This window comes from Myxine glutinosa, chromosome 1 (assembly GCF_964187855.1).
Source record: "Myxine glutinosa chromosome 1, kmMyxGlut1.1, whole genome shotgun sequence".
NCBI classification, from domain to species: domain Eukaryota; kingdom Metazoa; phylum Chordata; class Myxini; order Myxiniformes; family Myxinidae; genus Myxine; species Myxine glutinosa.
Window position 1 is genome coordinate 180,876,085 of NC_136261.1, and position 16,506 is coordinate 180,892,590.

The 16,506-nt window shown below is 45.9% G+C and overlaps 1 protein-coding gene across 3 annotated transcripts in view; it reads right to left on the bottom strand.

Annotated features, from left to right (window-relative positions):
* The window catches only part of VPS54 (VPS54 subunit of GARP complex), a 105,116-nt gene that overhangs the window by 15,381 nt on the left and 73,229 nt on the right, over window positions 1-16,506 (bottom strand). For 2 of the 3 annotated variants that reach the window (XM_078780824.1, XM_078780820.1), the window contains exons 11-19: window positions 13,463-13,559; window positions 13,076-13,273; window positions 10,888-10,952; window positions 10,418-10,544; window positions 5,052-5,236; window positions 4,851-4,960; window positions 4,478-4,541; window positions 599-704; window positions 182-269 (exon numbers count right to left, since the gene is read on the bottom strand). In XM_078780824.1, coding sequence (XP_078636950.1) covers window positions 182-269; window positions 599-704; window positions 4,478-4,541; window positions 4,851-4,960; window positions 5,052-5,236; window positions 10,418-10,544; window positions 10,888-10,952; window positions 13,076-13,273; window positions 13,463-13,559 — 1,040 coding nt within the window. Of the gene's footprint in view, window positions 1-181; window positions 270-582; window positions 705-4,477; window positions 4,542-4,850; window positions 4,961-5,051; window positions 5,237-10,417; window positions 10,545-10,887; window positions 10,953-13,075; window positions 13,274-13,462; window positions 13,560-16,506 lie in introns of all 3 variants that reach the window. The other variant, XR_013623902.1, reaches the window with a different exon arrangement.

Sequence of the window (16,506 nt, forward strand, 5' to 3'; positions counted from 1 at the left end):
AGCCCTATACATGTGGAGATGCAAAAGGAGTGGTCTTCTTCTTCTTGACCATTACATTCTTCACAGCACTGCCTCATTATCTTCAATCGTCTTTTTCAGAGTGTGTACCAGAATTTATTTCATCAAATGCATAAATATTCCACACTGTAAAAAATATTATTTAATTATCCCAGCAGGTTACCAAGATTTTTGGTCGTGATGGTCTTCAGGCCTACAACCTGTAGGGCTCCAGCACCAAGCACCAGCTGGCAACAGCGTGAGTTGAACAGCTAAGAATAGGACAAAGAGCACAGTTTAACCAGCAATGAAAGACCAAAAGAAAAACCTTTCATAAACACAACATGCCCAGAGTACAAGAACAAAGTGAGAGGAGGGAGAGGATGGAAGGAAGGAAAGAAAAAAAAATGGTAGGATGAAGGGGTTGTGCAACAATATAAACAGATCACCACCACATTTCTCCTTTCCAGTGTTTTATACAATCCCTTTTCTCTGTCTCAATCTCCTTTTACTTTTCTCTTCCTCCTGCCCAATTCCAAATTTCCTCACTTTTTTTCTGCCCCATCTCCCTCCTTCTCGATTTACCGCAATGAAACCTGACCTTGAGGAGGTCAATGAGGCGAGGTAAGATGTCTGGAGTGAGAGCTGGAATATCCTTCACACATTGGCAGTACTCAAACAACATGCGCATCAAAAGCAGTACGGTGCTGTAACAACACGAGCACCAACAGGTTTTGCATATGCTGCTCTGGCAAAGGGAAACATGTTAGAATCACATCAAATCACCATGTCAATATGTTCATTTTCCTGCCTGAGTGACAGCAATGTTTTGCATAGCTCTATTCAATGCTGTATTACTCAAATCTCGTACATAAATTTCAATTCTATTTTCCAAGACCCAAACAACAGGCCTTGATTTCTTTTCTTTTTTAAGTTTATGCAATTCCAACAAATATTATAATCTCACTACTTTTAAAACTATAACCTGAGCGAATAAACTGATATGGCAGAATTGAGGGTCTGTATCAAGCATGGTGCACATGACAAGAGACTTTTACAACTACAAGTAAACTATTTTGTTGTAAAATAAACAGCAAACTAACCAACAGCTTAACGGAAAACTAGTCTTAATCATGAAGGCTGGTTAGCATACTGTTACGTTTATGGGAGGTAGGCAATGAAATACCTTAAGGCCAGGTAGAATTGTATAGGTAGTGTGCTCCGAATGTCGCGACGAAGAAGAAGAAACCTCCATGTACCTGAGTAGGGATCCGTTAGACCGGATGTTGTGTAAGAGTGCATCTTTGTCCCCATGACGAGGGGTGGGTTATGTTAATTAGTTAGGGATCAAGGGTAAATTCCCTGTACGTAAATTGCCTCTGTGACCTTTTCCCCTTGTTCCTTATGACACTACACACACATAACCAGCAAGCAATCAGCGCGCATTACAACACCAAATAAAAGTAACCGGAACCAGGACATTCAAATACCGCTGGCGCCGCGACCCGCCACATCACAGCACCAAGCGGGAGGGGCGTGGGGCCCAGCCCCATAGAGTAGCGATTGGTCCGGTACCATAGAGTATAGCGAGGAGATGGCACTCGCTGATGGGAGCATGCACGTATGTCGTCGGATGATGTAAGAGCCTTGGGGACAAAAGACTCGAGTCTCAGCATTTTACTCTCTTGACCCAGGGACATTGATCGCGTGCAGTCGGAATTTTCTTCCTTCTTCTTGCGCTGGGTTCTCATTGCGAACAGACGCATTCTTCTTTTTGGTCCTGAGTTGAGAAAGGACAGTCGCATTTCACACTCTTCCTGGTCCTGGCTATTGAAGACCCAGACGCTCTTTGGTTCAAGGTTTCAGAACGAGCATCCGCACGTCCTTGCTCGGTCCCTGGTGTTCGTGGAAGGCAGACGCATTCGTGCATTTTCTCTACTTGGTCCAGCGATCGGTGCGAGCGGCCGCATTTTCGTTTCCCTGGCTCGTTGGTGCTGGCTGTGTGGCGACTGGGTGCGCTGAGAAACCGTGGTGCTGTGTGGAGCAGATGACGAAGATGAGCATGGCCTGCTCACTTCGCGCTCGTCGGCTGGAGTGAACGAACTGCGCACCAAGGCCTGTTTCCCGCGCACGGACTTAGCGCCAAGACGCGTGTTTTCCACGCACGGACCTCTGGGACCCGTTCGCGGACTGACGGGGTTCAAGAGCCGCTCAAAGCTGAGTACACAAACACATTTTTACTTTCAGTTATTTTTCCCCTTGTGTTGTATACGTGTCCGTATGGGAGCGCTCCATTTAGGAATATTAGTTTACCATGCATTTATTTTATTAAACCCCTTTATTGTTGCATTATAATTCCATGTCGGTTTGATTTGTTCAGCGTGGTTTGAAGACGTCCAGTGGAATCCGTGCAGCAAGAGCTTCGCTACCCTTCGCTGCCCTCCTCCCCCACACGTATTAACACTGCCATAGTTGACTGAACACCACGGAGTGTAAAGCTCGATCGGCTATTCTTCCCCAGGGGTGTTCACCCCCTGGAACACGACAACACTTTGATTTTGGACAATAACCCTTCATCAGAGCAAAAATAACCTTATCTAGGAGTGGTCTCAAAGGACTAAAACATTCGATCCAGAACCAGGTCCAACCTTTTAAGCCCCAAGGGAGAAAAACAAGAGCAAATAAAAACAAAAAAAAACTGTCCTTGGATGGCTTCCTTGTTGACATCATGTACGAAATAAATTATTCTAACTCTTGGTGGCGTGAGAAGCACTTATTGGGGGATTGTCATTGGGAGTAAAATATAATTTGTGATAAAAGTGTCTGCAGTAGCCTTTTCATTCAAGGAAAGACATAAATCTATATGATGCAAGATAATACAAGACTTTCAAAATGACGTATAAATGCTAAATAAGGACTTTTGCGCAAGCGCTGTGTGTGCATTTATAGTGACTCCGTTCTGTTTGCCGAGCATTTTTTACTACGGCTGCTGGCGCAAAATCTGTGATTCAAATAATCTTTTAAACATAATTTTCAGCATTTAGATGATAGAGTGGCAATTTCAAAATGGTTAACCATAATTGTTCTGTTCCTGATTACAAATCGGACTCATAGAAATATAGCAAATAAGAGAAATATCCGTGGATCAGAGGTGTCGTGTTCGTATAATTTCCCATTAATACAATCAGCCAGCAGCGGCCGTTGTTAAAAACCAAACACACACACACACACACACACACACACACACACACACACACACACACACACACACACACACACACACACACACACACACACACACACACACACACACACACACACACACACACACACACACACACACACACACACACACACACACACACACACACACGTTGGGGGAGGGTGAGGGAAGTTTTCAAAGTGAGTTAAATCAGCAGGTGCAACCTCTGACATTGTGCTCAGATGTTTATTACCCTCGCCTGAGAGGGTATTGCATTTGAGTCCATTTGTTTTGTCTGTCCGTTTGTTAGGGTTAGGTTACACTTGCTAGGTTACACTTTTCCTTTCACCAATGGATGCAAAAATCAAGTATAATCTCTCTTGTCGCCAGAAACACATTTACTGCTGTTAATTGGTACAGCTTCAAACTTTACAGAAAATCGTTATTAATCAGAAATGTGCGTTACAAAAAAATGGCTTTGTATCTTCTTTGTCAAAAATTTTTTATTAACCATCTTCTCATGAATAACCTTTTTGCCAATCTTATGGAGAAATAATGTTTGGTGGGGGCCACGAGGTTGTTTGCCTTTGGGCCCGTGCTGGCTCTTGACGCCCCTGGACATTCCCATTGGTGTTTAGAAGCACGAAGGTTTGGTTTGAATGCGCTCGTCTGTGAACCTTCGGGCCTTTCACAGGCACACATTGTCGTGACGTTTTGCATTACGGGCTATTAAGATATCAAGTTTTTGGATTCGTTGATCAGAAAATTCTCCAAATCTTTCATTGTGCAGAGGCACACCCCTTTCTCACAGGTACATTTACAAGTATGTTCAGCTTCTTTGAAAGCTTGATGAACTGTTTCATGCTACAATCCTTATCTCACACATTTGATACATCTCCTTGCCGCCATGATGGACTTAGTTACCAGCGGTTTCTGCACATGTTGAAAATAGTTTTTACGCCAATGTTGAAAATAGAACAGGTGGGCCATAATCATTGGCAGATCAGGCCAGAAGAACCTTAAAACATGGAATGGTGCAGATATCTATCAAAATTTCTACATAGCCTTACTCAGTGATGGAGATCGAGGTGTATTTGTTAACCAAGGCAAACCAGGCCTTTGAGAAATAGAATAAACAGGAATTAAAATTTCTGCAGGATTAATTACTGTCCTAAAACATTTGGGAGCTTGGGTATGCAAATCAAAATCACACCCGACAAGTTTAGTTGGTTATCCGAACAGTTTTAATCCATCATATTCTGCCTTCACAACACATACCTAACCACAGCAAACTTCTCCCCATCCACTATTAGAAAGTCTGAAGGCTTTTGTTCCGATGATGCTGCAATAAAAAAAGAAAACAAACATTTCAGTAAAACCAGGAAGCAAACTATCAGAAATATTGCCCTTATGCTGGCAAATTAATTTGATCAATTCACCTTTGATAGGTTCAATGAAGCCAATGAGGTGAACTACATTCAGATTAGAGACAGGATTTTTCAGTTTAAATATATCAATACCTTTATCTTTGGCTTGCAGGATCAGCAAGCACAACTCTCAAAAGCCACCAACCTTTCACGATTGTGCTAACTAGCCCTGCTAAATATGTAAAAACAATAATGTAACACTCCAGTGCAACAACTTCACTTACCAGATCTTAGGCCAGGGCAAGAAAGTTCCTCGCTAGCCATGGTAGCAACAAGAGCCTGAAACTCGGGTGGAACATCAGCCTGCCGCCAGCGTTCTGCATCCAGCAACAACCTGCCAGAAGAACAACATGCATGCATATTGTTTAATCGCCATTCTTGTTCCGTCAATACCTTAATTTATATTCAATATTTGCACAACAAACTCTAGTTTGTGTCGCCGCTCCAAGTGGAAGCGCCGAAGGAACCGAGCAGCCTGGCTTTGCAGTGCGGCACGTAATGGTCCACCACCACCACCCCCTGTGACCTTCTCAGATTCCGCCAAGAAAGACTCGGCTATGCGGGACAAGGACACAAACTCTGGAGGCGTCAGCCTTTCCAAAGCACCATCCTGTAGAACACACACCCATCAGCATAATAATCCTGGTGGTGAGATCATATCCATGATGTCAACAACAATTTGCAGGTTCTCCACAACTGCAAATGTGGGGAACAGACCCGACCCAATTTGGTAAACGGATGCAACAAATCAAAATCTGCGGCCAATTTGAATTTCTGGATCACATTAAACTTAACTAAAATGTAAATCGTATTTTTTATTACAGAACCGTTTGCCGCACTCCACGTTCATGGCATTAAGAGTGGGGAAGAATCCATCAGGACTCATTCAGCAAAATTGTTCGATTTCATGTGTTTTGTTGTTGAAATGAAGTAGGTGATGATTATTGTCTCACAAATCAAAGTACAACTTCACCATGTTATGGAATAGTTAAAGCAAGTACAAGGGTGTGGGTGATTAAATGCTTGCCTAGATGCATAGATGTCTTTTCATGTGATGTGAAAGATCACGACTTTTGTTTATCTGGCAATTTACAGGTCACTGACCTTCATTAGAAGAAATATTTTGGACAAAACACTGCAGTTATTTTCTTCTTCATTCGTATGCAGCACATGGCTGCGGCGTAGCATCGTTGGCTTAGGGCCCGGCTGTGCCGCTGATGTTATGCCCTCTGCTGGTTAGGGCAGGAATTTGGAATTTGGCCATTGTGCTGGCGATAGCTCGCCTACTCTTCACGAATGAACTGCAGTTATTTAAGATGCTGGAGAGTTGCTGTGCATCGGGTTGTATTATAAGTCAAGAAGCAAGGGATCAGTACATATCGATTCTCAATGCGCTCTGCGTGCTGAAAAAGATGGATACTGCCGTAAAGCACCGAAACTTGCAATTAACTCAATTCCTGAGTCGATGGAAACACTTTATTTTTCCGGTTAGTACATAAATAAAAACTGCATACAAGCCATGCACGACTAATTGAAGCATTTTATATTGAGGTGAAGATGGATGTCACCAAACTAGGACATGTGTGATAAATATGTCTCCTGTGGTTGCTACAGAAGGGGGGCTGAACTGCCCAGGCTTTGGGGGGCCTCTGACTCACATGTGACAGATGAGGATGTTGCACAAAAGGAATTTAAAAAAAAACAACAAAAAAAAAACAAACTTTGGGGCATCTACCTTTGTTGCCGAGACATTGTTGCAATGTTACCTCCAAGCAGATGAGCAAACGGGTAAGTTTCTTCTTCAACCTGATAATTTAATTGGTCGTTTTTTTTCTGACACTTCTGGCCAAAATCAAATTTAAAAGCCCATGGGATGGAGGAGCCTTCTGCTTGTACTAATTATTTCGTTTTTCAGCATTGTTTTCTTCCATCTCCACATTCAGCCTTTTTTCGGCTTTAGACACCCTACAGACCCACTTGGCTTCCGCTTCCGGTCCGGTATGAAGAGGACGCAGGCGTCACATGCTCGCCGCTTCTTCGACCGGGCCACTGTCAGTTGCTTTCTTTTTTGGTGGTCGTGCGGATTTTTTGGCCATTGAGTCTGCCCTCTGCATAGCCCCGGCTCTGCTCCCTGCTTCGCCTGCCCCGCTCCTTCGCCTGCTCGCTGTTTCCTCGGGCACGCTCTCGTGGGTTGTGACCATCGCAGCGGTTTGGTGGCGGTTTCCCGCCGTGATCTAGATTTGTAGCAGCGGCGATCGATTGCCGCTGCATTTGCCGCTTTGCCGTGATCAACCTTGGCCTCGTGATCGTCTCTTTGCTCCTGCCTGCCCTCTGCTTGGTCCCGGCTCTGCTCCTGGCTTCACCTACCTGGCTCCTTCGTTTCCTCAGGCCCGCTCTCATGGGTTGGGACCATTGTTTCACCTCCTCAACCTTGGCCTAGTCTCGTCTCTCCGCTCCTGCCTGGCATGGCTCTGCGGTACTCCGCCGCAAGGCTCCTTCTGCTCAATACCCGCTCCACCCCATCATGCATCTCTGCCATCAAATCAAATGGACTCCTCCGACGACCCAGGTACATTCACCGTGGCTCCGGTCGTAAGTTTGTTTATTTGCAATCAGGTCACTCCATCCCCGTCCTCTGGTCGGCTCAGCGCACTCTCACTCTTCGTCCCAGCGCACCTGGTCACAGCAACGCACACGATCGCACCTCCTGCCTACGAACCCTGGCTAAATCACCTGAATTCATCCCTGCTGTTCAAAACAACATCAAGCTCACCCTGTTCAACACCCGGTCCCTCAACAACAAATGCCTCATCCTGAACGAATACATCCTGGATAACAAACTGGACTTTCTCTGTCTCACCGAAACCTGGCAACAACCTCTGGACTACTACACACTCAACCTCACCACACCCAATGGATATTCCTACGTCAATAAACCACGCTCGGAGGGCCGAGGTGGTGGAATTGCCGTTATCCACCGTCAAGACATCAAGACCAACCTCATCTCCATCTCATCTGCTCCATCATTTGAACACCTGGCTTTTAAACTCTCTGGTCGCACGCAGTCAGTCATGGCTGTCGTCTACCGCCCTCCCAAACCACACCCATCATTCCTGTCTGACTTCTCCTACTTTCTGACCCAGCTATGTTCCCTCTCCCCCTCAATCCTCCTCCTTGGTGATTTCAATATCCACATGGACTCCACTGACTCCACAATAACCACTGACTTCACTGATTTACTCACCTGCTTTAACCTCACTCAACATGTCGACTTTCCTACCCATATCCGTGGTCACATTTTGGACCTTGTCTGCTCCACTGGATTAAATTTGCACCATCTCTCTGGCTCCGACCTCACCCTCTCTGACCACTTAGCCATCACTCTGACCATCAACATCCCCGCCCCAACACCAAGGCATTATCGCACTATCAACTTCCGTAAGCTAAACGCTCTTTCACCTACCTCATTCTCATCCACCCTCTCTGAAAAAATGTCCACTTCTCCCTTCATTGACCTCCACACCCCTTCCGACCTCACTGACTACTACAACCACACTCTCTCCTCCTGCCTTGACCAGCTTGCGCCTGTAAAAACCAAAACAGTTTCTTTCACCCATTCTGCTCCCTGGTTTACCCCTGAACTCCGCCTGATGAAAACTCGTGCTCGCCAACTTGAAAGACCCCGCAATAAAACGGGTCTCACAGTTCACTCCCAAGCCTACAAGGACCACCTACAACACTACAAAGATGCCCTCTCCCACGCCCGCTCCGCCTACTACTCTCAAATTATCCACTCTGGCTCCGGAAACCCAAAAGCACTCTTCTCGACACTAAACAAACTCCTCCGCCCCCTGAACACCACCACCCAGTCATTCACAGTAGACAACTGCATCTCCTTCCTCTCTTTCTTCCAACGCAAAATTGACAACATCTACAACAGCTTGACCACCGCCGCACCCGCTCCCCCTCCAACCACCTGCCCCCCCCTTGTCCTGCCATCCCCTGTCTCGGTTCTCCCCAATCTCCCCTACTGACCTCTCTGAACTCCTCATAGGAATGAAAACTGCCACCTGCACTCTTGACCCCAACCCCTCCAGCTTTGTCAAGGCCTCCCTCCCTGCTCTCTCTCTCCACTTATCATTGCAACAATAAACTCCTCCCTGTCTACAGGCATCGTCCCACCTTCCCTCAAAATTGCTGCTGTTACCCCCATTCTAAAAACACCTGGCCTGGTCTAAACCCTGACACCCTAAACAACTTCAGACCCATCTCCAACCTACCCTTTCTGTCAAAAGTTTTGGAACGCGCTGTAGCCGCTCAACTCAAACATCACCTCTCTGCCAATAACCTGGAAGAAACATTCCAATCCGGATTCCGCTCCAACCACAGTACTGAAACTGCTCTCCTCAAAATCACCAACGACCTTCTCCTCTCCTCTGACGCTGGCAACCTCAACATTCTCGTCCTCCTCGACCTCAGCGCTGCCTTTGACACCATCGATCACACCATCCTCCTCACCCGACTTGAATCCACCTTTAACGTTACCGGCACTGCCCTCTCTTGGATTAAATCATACCTCTCTGACAGACGCCAGTTCATCTCCATCAATAACTGCAAATCCCCCACTGCTCCCCTCCCCCAAGGTGTCCCCCAAGGTTCAGTTCTTGGCCCCCTCCTCTTCATCCTTTACCTGTCCCCCCTCGGTCACTTAATCCGCCGTCATGGTCTCCAATTCCACTGCTTCGCCGATGACATCCAGCTTTTCATCTCCACCAAGTCCGTCTCCACCGAGACCCACTCTATCCTGACAAACTGCATCACTGAAATAAAATCCTGGCTTCAAATCAACTTCCTCAAGCTTAACTGTGATAAATCTGAAATAATCATCATTGGCCCAAAAACGCTCACAAAATCAACCCATAACTTTGCCCTCAACATCGACGGTATCCCAGTATCCACCTCCCCTCACATCCGGAATCTTGGCGTCATCTTTGACCAAACCCTTTCCTTCGACAAATACACTAAACAGATCACAAAGTCAGCCTTCTTTCACCTGAAAAACATTGCCCGTCTCCGCTCATCCCTCTCCTCCACGGCTGCAGAAACCCTCATCCACGCCTTCATCACCTCCCGTCTGGACTACTGCAATAGCCTCCTCTATGGTTCACCCTCAAAAATCACCAATAAACTCCAATACATTCAGAATTCCGCTGCCCGTCTACTCACCCATTCCCGGACCCGTGACCACATCACCCCCGTCCTTTACAAGCTTCACTGGCTCCCCATCCCCCAGAGAATCCAGTACAAAATCCTCCTCTTGACATACAAAGCCCTCCATAACCTGGCCCCATCCTACCTGGCTGACCTCCTCTCCAGACACACTCCCACCCGCAACCTCCGCTCTGCTGGTACCAACCTCCTGACCCCCTCCATCCGGACCAAATTCAGATCCTGGGGGGACAGGGCCTTCTCCATCGCTGCTCCCACCCTCTGGAACTCACTACCTCACACCATCAGAGACTCCTCCTCACTCACCACATTCAAAACATCACTAAAGACCCACCTGTTCAACACTGCATTCAACATTCAACCCACAGCATTTAACCCCTGACTATCTCTTCTCCTTCTCCCTCCTTTTGCTTTAAATATTTCCCTATTGATTCTTGTCTTTTTGCAATTGTTGTTTTCATGTATTGTTATGCATTATGTTTTCCACTCTGTCAAAGCGCCTTTGGGCTTCTGGAAAAGCGCTATACAAAATAAATGAATTATTATTATTATTATTACAGACCTTCGTGCGTGCAGCGAGAAGTTTTACACAGCGATCATGGCAGGCCTCCCCGGCGGCTTTAAGCAGGCCACGTAAGCTTGCAGCAGTGCGCGCAAGCTCAGATGATGTGAGATGCAGCTCTTCTCCACTAGTTGATGCAGTGACGAATGGAGAAAGGAAGGCATGGGAGAAAAGGGAAAAGGGAAGGAAAATAAAAAATTACTTATCGGTCAATTGATCGGAATGGAAGCATTGATGGAAAGGGAAGCAAGTGAAAGTAATGGAAACATACAAGACTTAATCCTACTACTGGTACAATCACGATTAGCCACTTAGCAGTAGCTTTGTCAATCCATTTAGTTTACCATACATCTTTGTATTTAATTTTGGTGGGAAAGTTGTGGTGTTGTTGTGGTGGTGTTGTTGTGGTGCTTATTCACGATGGTGTTAGAAGTTAGTTTTCACATCTCATGCCATGGTACTTAACCTACGTGTGGACTGACAAGCCCGCTGTGACCAAGGACATGTGTGAGGTCTCATTCTCAGCCTTCTGATCCTGAAGAACAAATGAAAACAACTTTTGTTTATTGAATCAAGGAAATGAAAACAGTAAGCATCAACCTTTTATCCTAATCAACAGTAACAATATTTTCACAATTAGCTGAAACATTTTCTTTTGACAATATTCAGAAATTCACACAAGTCCAATCAGTAATACCAACCAGTGAGAGAAGGCAGATTTTAGACAATTGCTTGCCCTTTATTTATTTATTTTATGTGCTCTAAGGCTCATGGAAGAAATAAACACAAATCATGCACATACAGTCACACATGCAAACTATAACGGCACTCTGTGGAGCGCATACCAACCCCAGGCTGAACAGAGTTTACGTTTTATATCCTACTGATAGGCCGGATCTAGATCTAGACCTGAACCAAAATTTCACCGGCTTGTTCTCATCGCCAAACCAACTCATCCACTTCGTTTTGTTATCATCCATCCACAACTTCCTGAAATATCATGTTATAAAAATCGGTTTTAGCCCCATCACTCAATGGTGAAGAATCACTTTAAAAATTCTCTGATCCGGATCTGGATTCGGATCATCACCAATATTAAAGAAATTCTACCTTGTGACTTGTCACACACCGAACCTGGCCACCAAGTATCAGCCGAATCTGCCCACAACTTTTTGAGATATCGTGCTAGATGTCGTTTTTGGCTCGATCCCTCAATGGTGAAGAATCACTTATAAAATTATCATATCCTGATCCAGATAGTCACCAAAATCAAATCAATTAGTCCTTGTCAAACACCCAACCTCCACAAAATTTCGACGGATCCATCCACAAATTTTTTAGACATCCTGTTCACAGACAAACAGACAGACAAACAAACAAACAGATAGGGGTGAAAACATAACCTCCGTCCAGTGCGGTGGTGGTAACATGTATGCGAGATAACATTCAGACAGTCGCTGACCTTGGGAGAAGGCAACTTCCTGCTCACTCAGAGTACCGGTGACAGCATACCTATAATGTTACTTTTCTCTCTGTAGTCAGTGGGGCAATCAAAGAGAAATGTACTCCATCCCCCACTCCATCCCCTCCCAAACGCCCCCTTTTTCAATGCCACCCTCCCCTCATGGTACACCAATGCACAGGCTTTCTCCATGCACTATCCTCTAAATGCTAGCATAAAGTGAGGAAGCATCATGTATCACTTTAAATCTTTGGGTATGACTCGGCCAAGGTCGGAAATTAACCACCGGCCTACCGAACTTAGAGCGGATACTCTAAGCATTATACCACAGAAATCATCGTTCAACGATATTCATGTGACCATTTTATCACTTTGCCAACTTCTGGAAATGACCTCTATGAGGTGCAGTTTCACTTATGACTGTACTACTTATGACTTGTTTCAACCACCTATTCAGGAATTTATCGGATTTATTGTGTGGACTGACAGGTGGTGTGGCTCGTCAGTCCACAGGATTATGATATCGGATCATAATCGCCATACTGCGTCGGATTATGAAATCTGATCGATTTCAATGATGAAACTGATTATTTAATTTTCATCACTGATAAATGCGAACCAATTCGTCCTTACGTACACCCAACCATTCCGCCATGTTTCGTCCAAATCCGTTCATAATCTTTTGAGCTATCCTGTTCACAGACAGAGACAGGGGTGAAAACATAGCCCCCATCCCCCTTCAGTGGTGGAGATATTAAAGGTCACCAAGGCAGATTTGTTTACTGTATACATTTGGGTTATTGTACTTGAATACTGTTGCTCTACTGCAGAAAAATGGCGGCTGCAAACCTGTACAGAAAGACCACCCGTCTGTAAAGGCCACTTTTTCCGTCTTCGTTGAGTGGGCTTCCGATACAGGTTTGACTGCATTTTGAAATTATCACGATGAAGCGAGTTCATCAGATATATATCCCCCAGCCCCTCCTGTCTTCCTTTTTCAGCCAATCCACTGCAATATGAAAGCCTCCCACAACTCGTGGTTTGGTGAGAAAGATCAGCTATGGGGAAATCAAGCCCTGCTTCTGCCAATCCCTCTGCCTCATTGCAGCCAGTGGAGAACAAATTAGTCTTTAACAACTTGACCAATCAGCCAGCTCAGATACATGCACAACATAGCTCAAGCTTCAAGTACACACCTCGTCCATCCCAACACCCTCCTGCTGGCTGGCACCATGACATGCTTCTGCCAATCCCTCTGCCTCATCCACCCTTTGCTCTGAATCATTTGTGATTGCATCAATTTCCCGAGGGCTGGACATGAGATGGAACTCTTCCGTCTGGTGAGCTCTCTTGAGGGCAATTTCCAAGACAGACTGCATTACGGTGATGCTCGCCTATAAGGAAAGAGATAACAAAACAGCCAAGGGTCAGTAAAAGTGCTCAGTCAGATATGAAGAGAAAACATTTGGTGATAATGTATGATTAAAAAGCTGCAACATCATTTTATTTGCTTTTTGAGATTTGTTTTTTGTATGTTTACGTTTATATTTGCACACAAATATTTATGGTGATGAGAGGCTAACCTTCACGCGCTGCAAGAGCAGCAAAAGGCTGGAAAACACCAGCTGCAGCAAGTTGAGCCATGATGAGAGGGCAAGCAGTCGGACTCTGTCTGTCAATCTACCATAAAGGACCATTAGTTCACAGCAAGACAAATATTTACGTTCCAAACAATTAATATATGAACAGCAGATGAAAGAAGCGTCTTTCTTATTGGTTTTCTCAAGAGCCAAAACAGAGTTGAAAATGTGGGTAAAGTTGTCATGATAAAGTAAAGGGTCACATCTCACATTGTACTCTATTGTCTCTACCCCACAGATAATAGTTAAACAGAAAACCAAATTGCCCAAGTTTGCTGAAGTAGCATCCCTATGTAGAAAAAGTTTGGTGAATATTAACCCTTTCCAAGTCACAAATGACACATTTGTCAGAGTTTTTGCATAATTGTATAACTGGAGAGTACTCAAACTCATATGGATGTCATTTTTGCATCTATTCTTGTGAAATTGTAAATTTGTTCTACAACTGCAAGAGCAAGTGGCCAAAACAAAAATAATTTATTCAGATAAGTGTTCCTCTTAACTAGGTCTAGCTTTCCATCATTTCATTGCAATGTATTTGTATTTCACAAGTCTTGCAGATAAGGAGAAACTAGAACAGCACTCTGACGTCACGACGTCAACTAATATGCCTCCACCCACATTATTACATCATTATACATATTTGTACCAAGTTTAATTTAAATCCCTTCAGATATTCTCAAATTTCACATTTTTACCTGAGATGACTGCTGACCTTTGACGCCGAAATCTAATCAGTTTCTCTTTGCATCATAATATTGTTACGGTTGAGCAATAAAAGAAACCCCCTCTAGTTAATTACATGACAACATGTAGCCTGCATTAGTCAGTTATTTCTTATTAAATGTAAAGATTGGCTCCATTTCCATTGTGTAGTAATTAAAGGTGCATATATGCGTTGAGTTAGGCAGGATCCCAACCCCTTGTGTTGTTGAAGAAGACGTTGGTTCGTGGGTGGGCAAGAACGGTCCACGTGGAACCTTCCGGAGGGAGGCGTGGTTGAATGACAGCACGTGACCGGCAGCGGCCAGTGGTAGGCCATGGAACCTTCCAGAGGGAGGCGTGGTTGAATGACGGTATGTGACCGACAGCGGCCAGTAGGGGTCGGTGGAACCTTCCAGAAGGGCCTTCACTCCCACCCCCCGATAAAAGGCAGAGCTGGCCGTCCTCCGTGCTGGCCGTCCTCCGTGCTGGCCGTCCTCCGTGCTGGCCGTCCTCCGTGCTGGCCGTCCTCCGTGCTGGCCGTCCTCCGTGCTGGCCGTCCTCCGTGCTGGCCGTCCTCCGTGCTGGCCGTCCTCCGTGCTGGCCGTCCTCCGTGCTGGCCGTCCTCCGTGCTGGCCGTTCTTCGTGCTGGTCGTTCTTCGTGCTGGTCTTCCTCTGTGCTGGTCCTCCTTCATGCTGTCTACCGGATCGACCCATACGCTACGCGCATGAACTGCCCTCACCCGAATCAATGTCCGCACGCCCTCCCGGTACGAGTCTAACCAGTGCGATTTATCCCCTGTACTAGTGTGCCAGGCGCCTGTGTTGGGAATAGTTAGGTAAGGATTTATGATAAGCCTGCTTCTCGTCCTTTTTCTGTACTTTTTGTGAATAAAGACTTGTACATTTTATTTCCTCTCGACCTGTTCATGTGCGTCTTTTTCCCCATTGACCCGGCATCGTTCGAACCGAATTCGGCTGCTCGATTAGGTCCGTAGATAATGTAGTGTAAAAACGCGAACAACACCGTGCGATTCGCTCGGCGCGCCTCATTGAACTCGATTGAACTGGGACCGTGAGGGGTTCAATCCCCGGTCTTCCCGGTCACGTGGTCTCGAAGGCATTTGGATCACGGTAGATAACCATTCAGCCCGTGATTGGGGGATTGGCGATTGGAGTTGCTCCACAACCCGCCGAGCGCGAGCTTCGTCGCGGTCGACGACCCGTGGACCCGGTGTCTGTGGGGAAACGGGGTCTTAACACCCCCTCAGTACGTCGACAGACACAGGATCCGCAACAATATGTACTTATACCAAGCTTGATTTAAATCCCTTCAGCTGTTCTCAAGTTATTGCAGTAACGAAAACCTATCACCGACGGTTGGTAGAGGCTTAAAAAACCCTTCTATTCTCATTCTCTCTCTCGTCTGGCGATCACGCAGGCAGTAGCATGTCGCAATAAAAAGGCACAAATGGCGGTGAGTGAGGACCCACAAAGCATGCAGCACGTTCCCTGAGGGAAAGCTACCACCAATCCACCGCAACCACGACTAGCCACAACCATGCGCGGCCCCAACACAAAAGGGATATTTGCGTCTCGTAACCTCTCAGCCCTCCGGTCTTTAGTGTGTGTGAATGGTTGGGGCCAAAGTTATATTGCATAAGCTGTCAAAGTCTCATGGGCATGAGGCAAATCATTTCCAGAAAATAACTCATCAGTGCGTTCATCCGGTGTGTACCCTGGTTGAGAATAGATACACCGTATCCCTGCGTGTCGTAAGAGGCGACTAAGAGGGCTGGCATCAGGAAGGGCATCCGGCCATAAAAACATTGCCACAAAAAGAGAACAATGACAATTACAACTACATATGGGCAGGGTACAGCCCAAAGTGGAGATCGGTTTCTGAGGTTTGGGACATGGAATGTAGGGACAATGACAGGGAGATCAGGAGAAGTGGTGGAAGTATTGGTCAGAAGAAGAGTGGACATATGTTGTGTGCAAGAGACGAGATGGAAGGGAAGTGGTGTGAGAATGGTGAAGGGTAGGCAGGGACAGAAATCCAAGTGTGTGTGGCAAGGGTGCCCGGAGGGCGTGCATGGTGTTGGTGTCCTGTTTTCTGAGGAGTTTGTAGACAGTGTGGTGAGTGTGACTGGAGTGAGTGATAGGTTGATGATGGTAAAAATGATGATTGGAAAGCTCTTGGTGAACGCCATCTTGGGATATGCTCCGCAGGTTGGTCGGAGCGATGAAGAGAAGGACAGGTTCTGGTGTGCGATAGAGAAGCT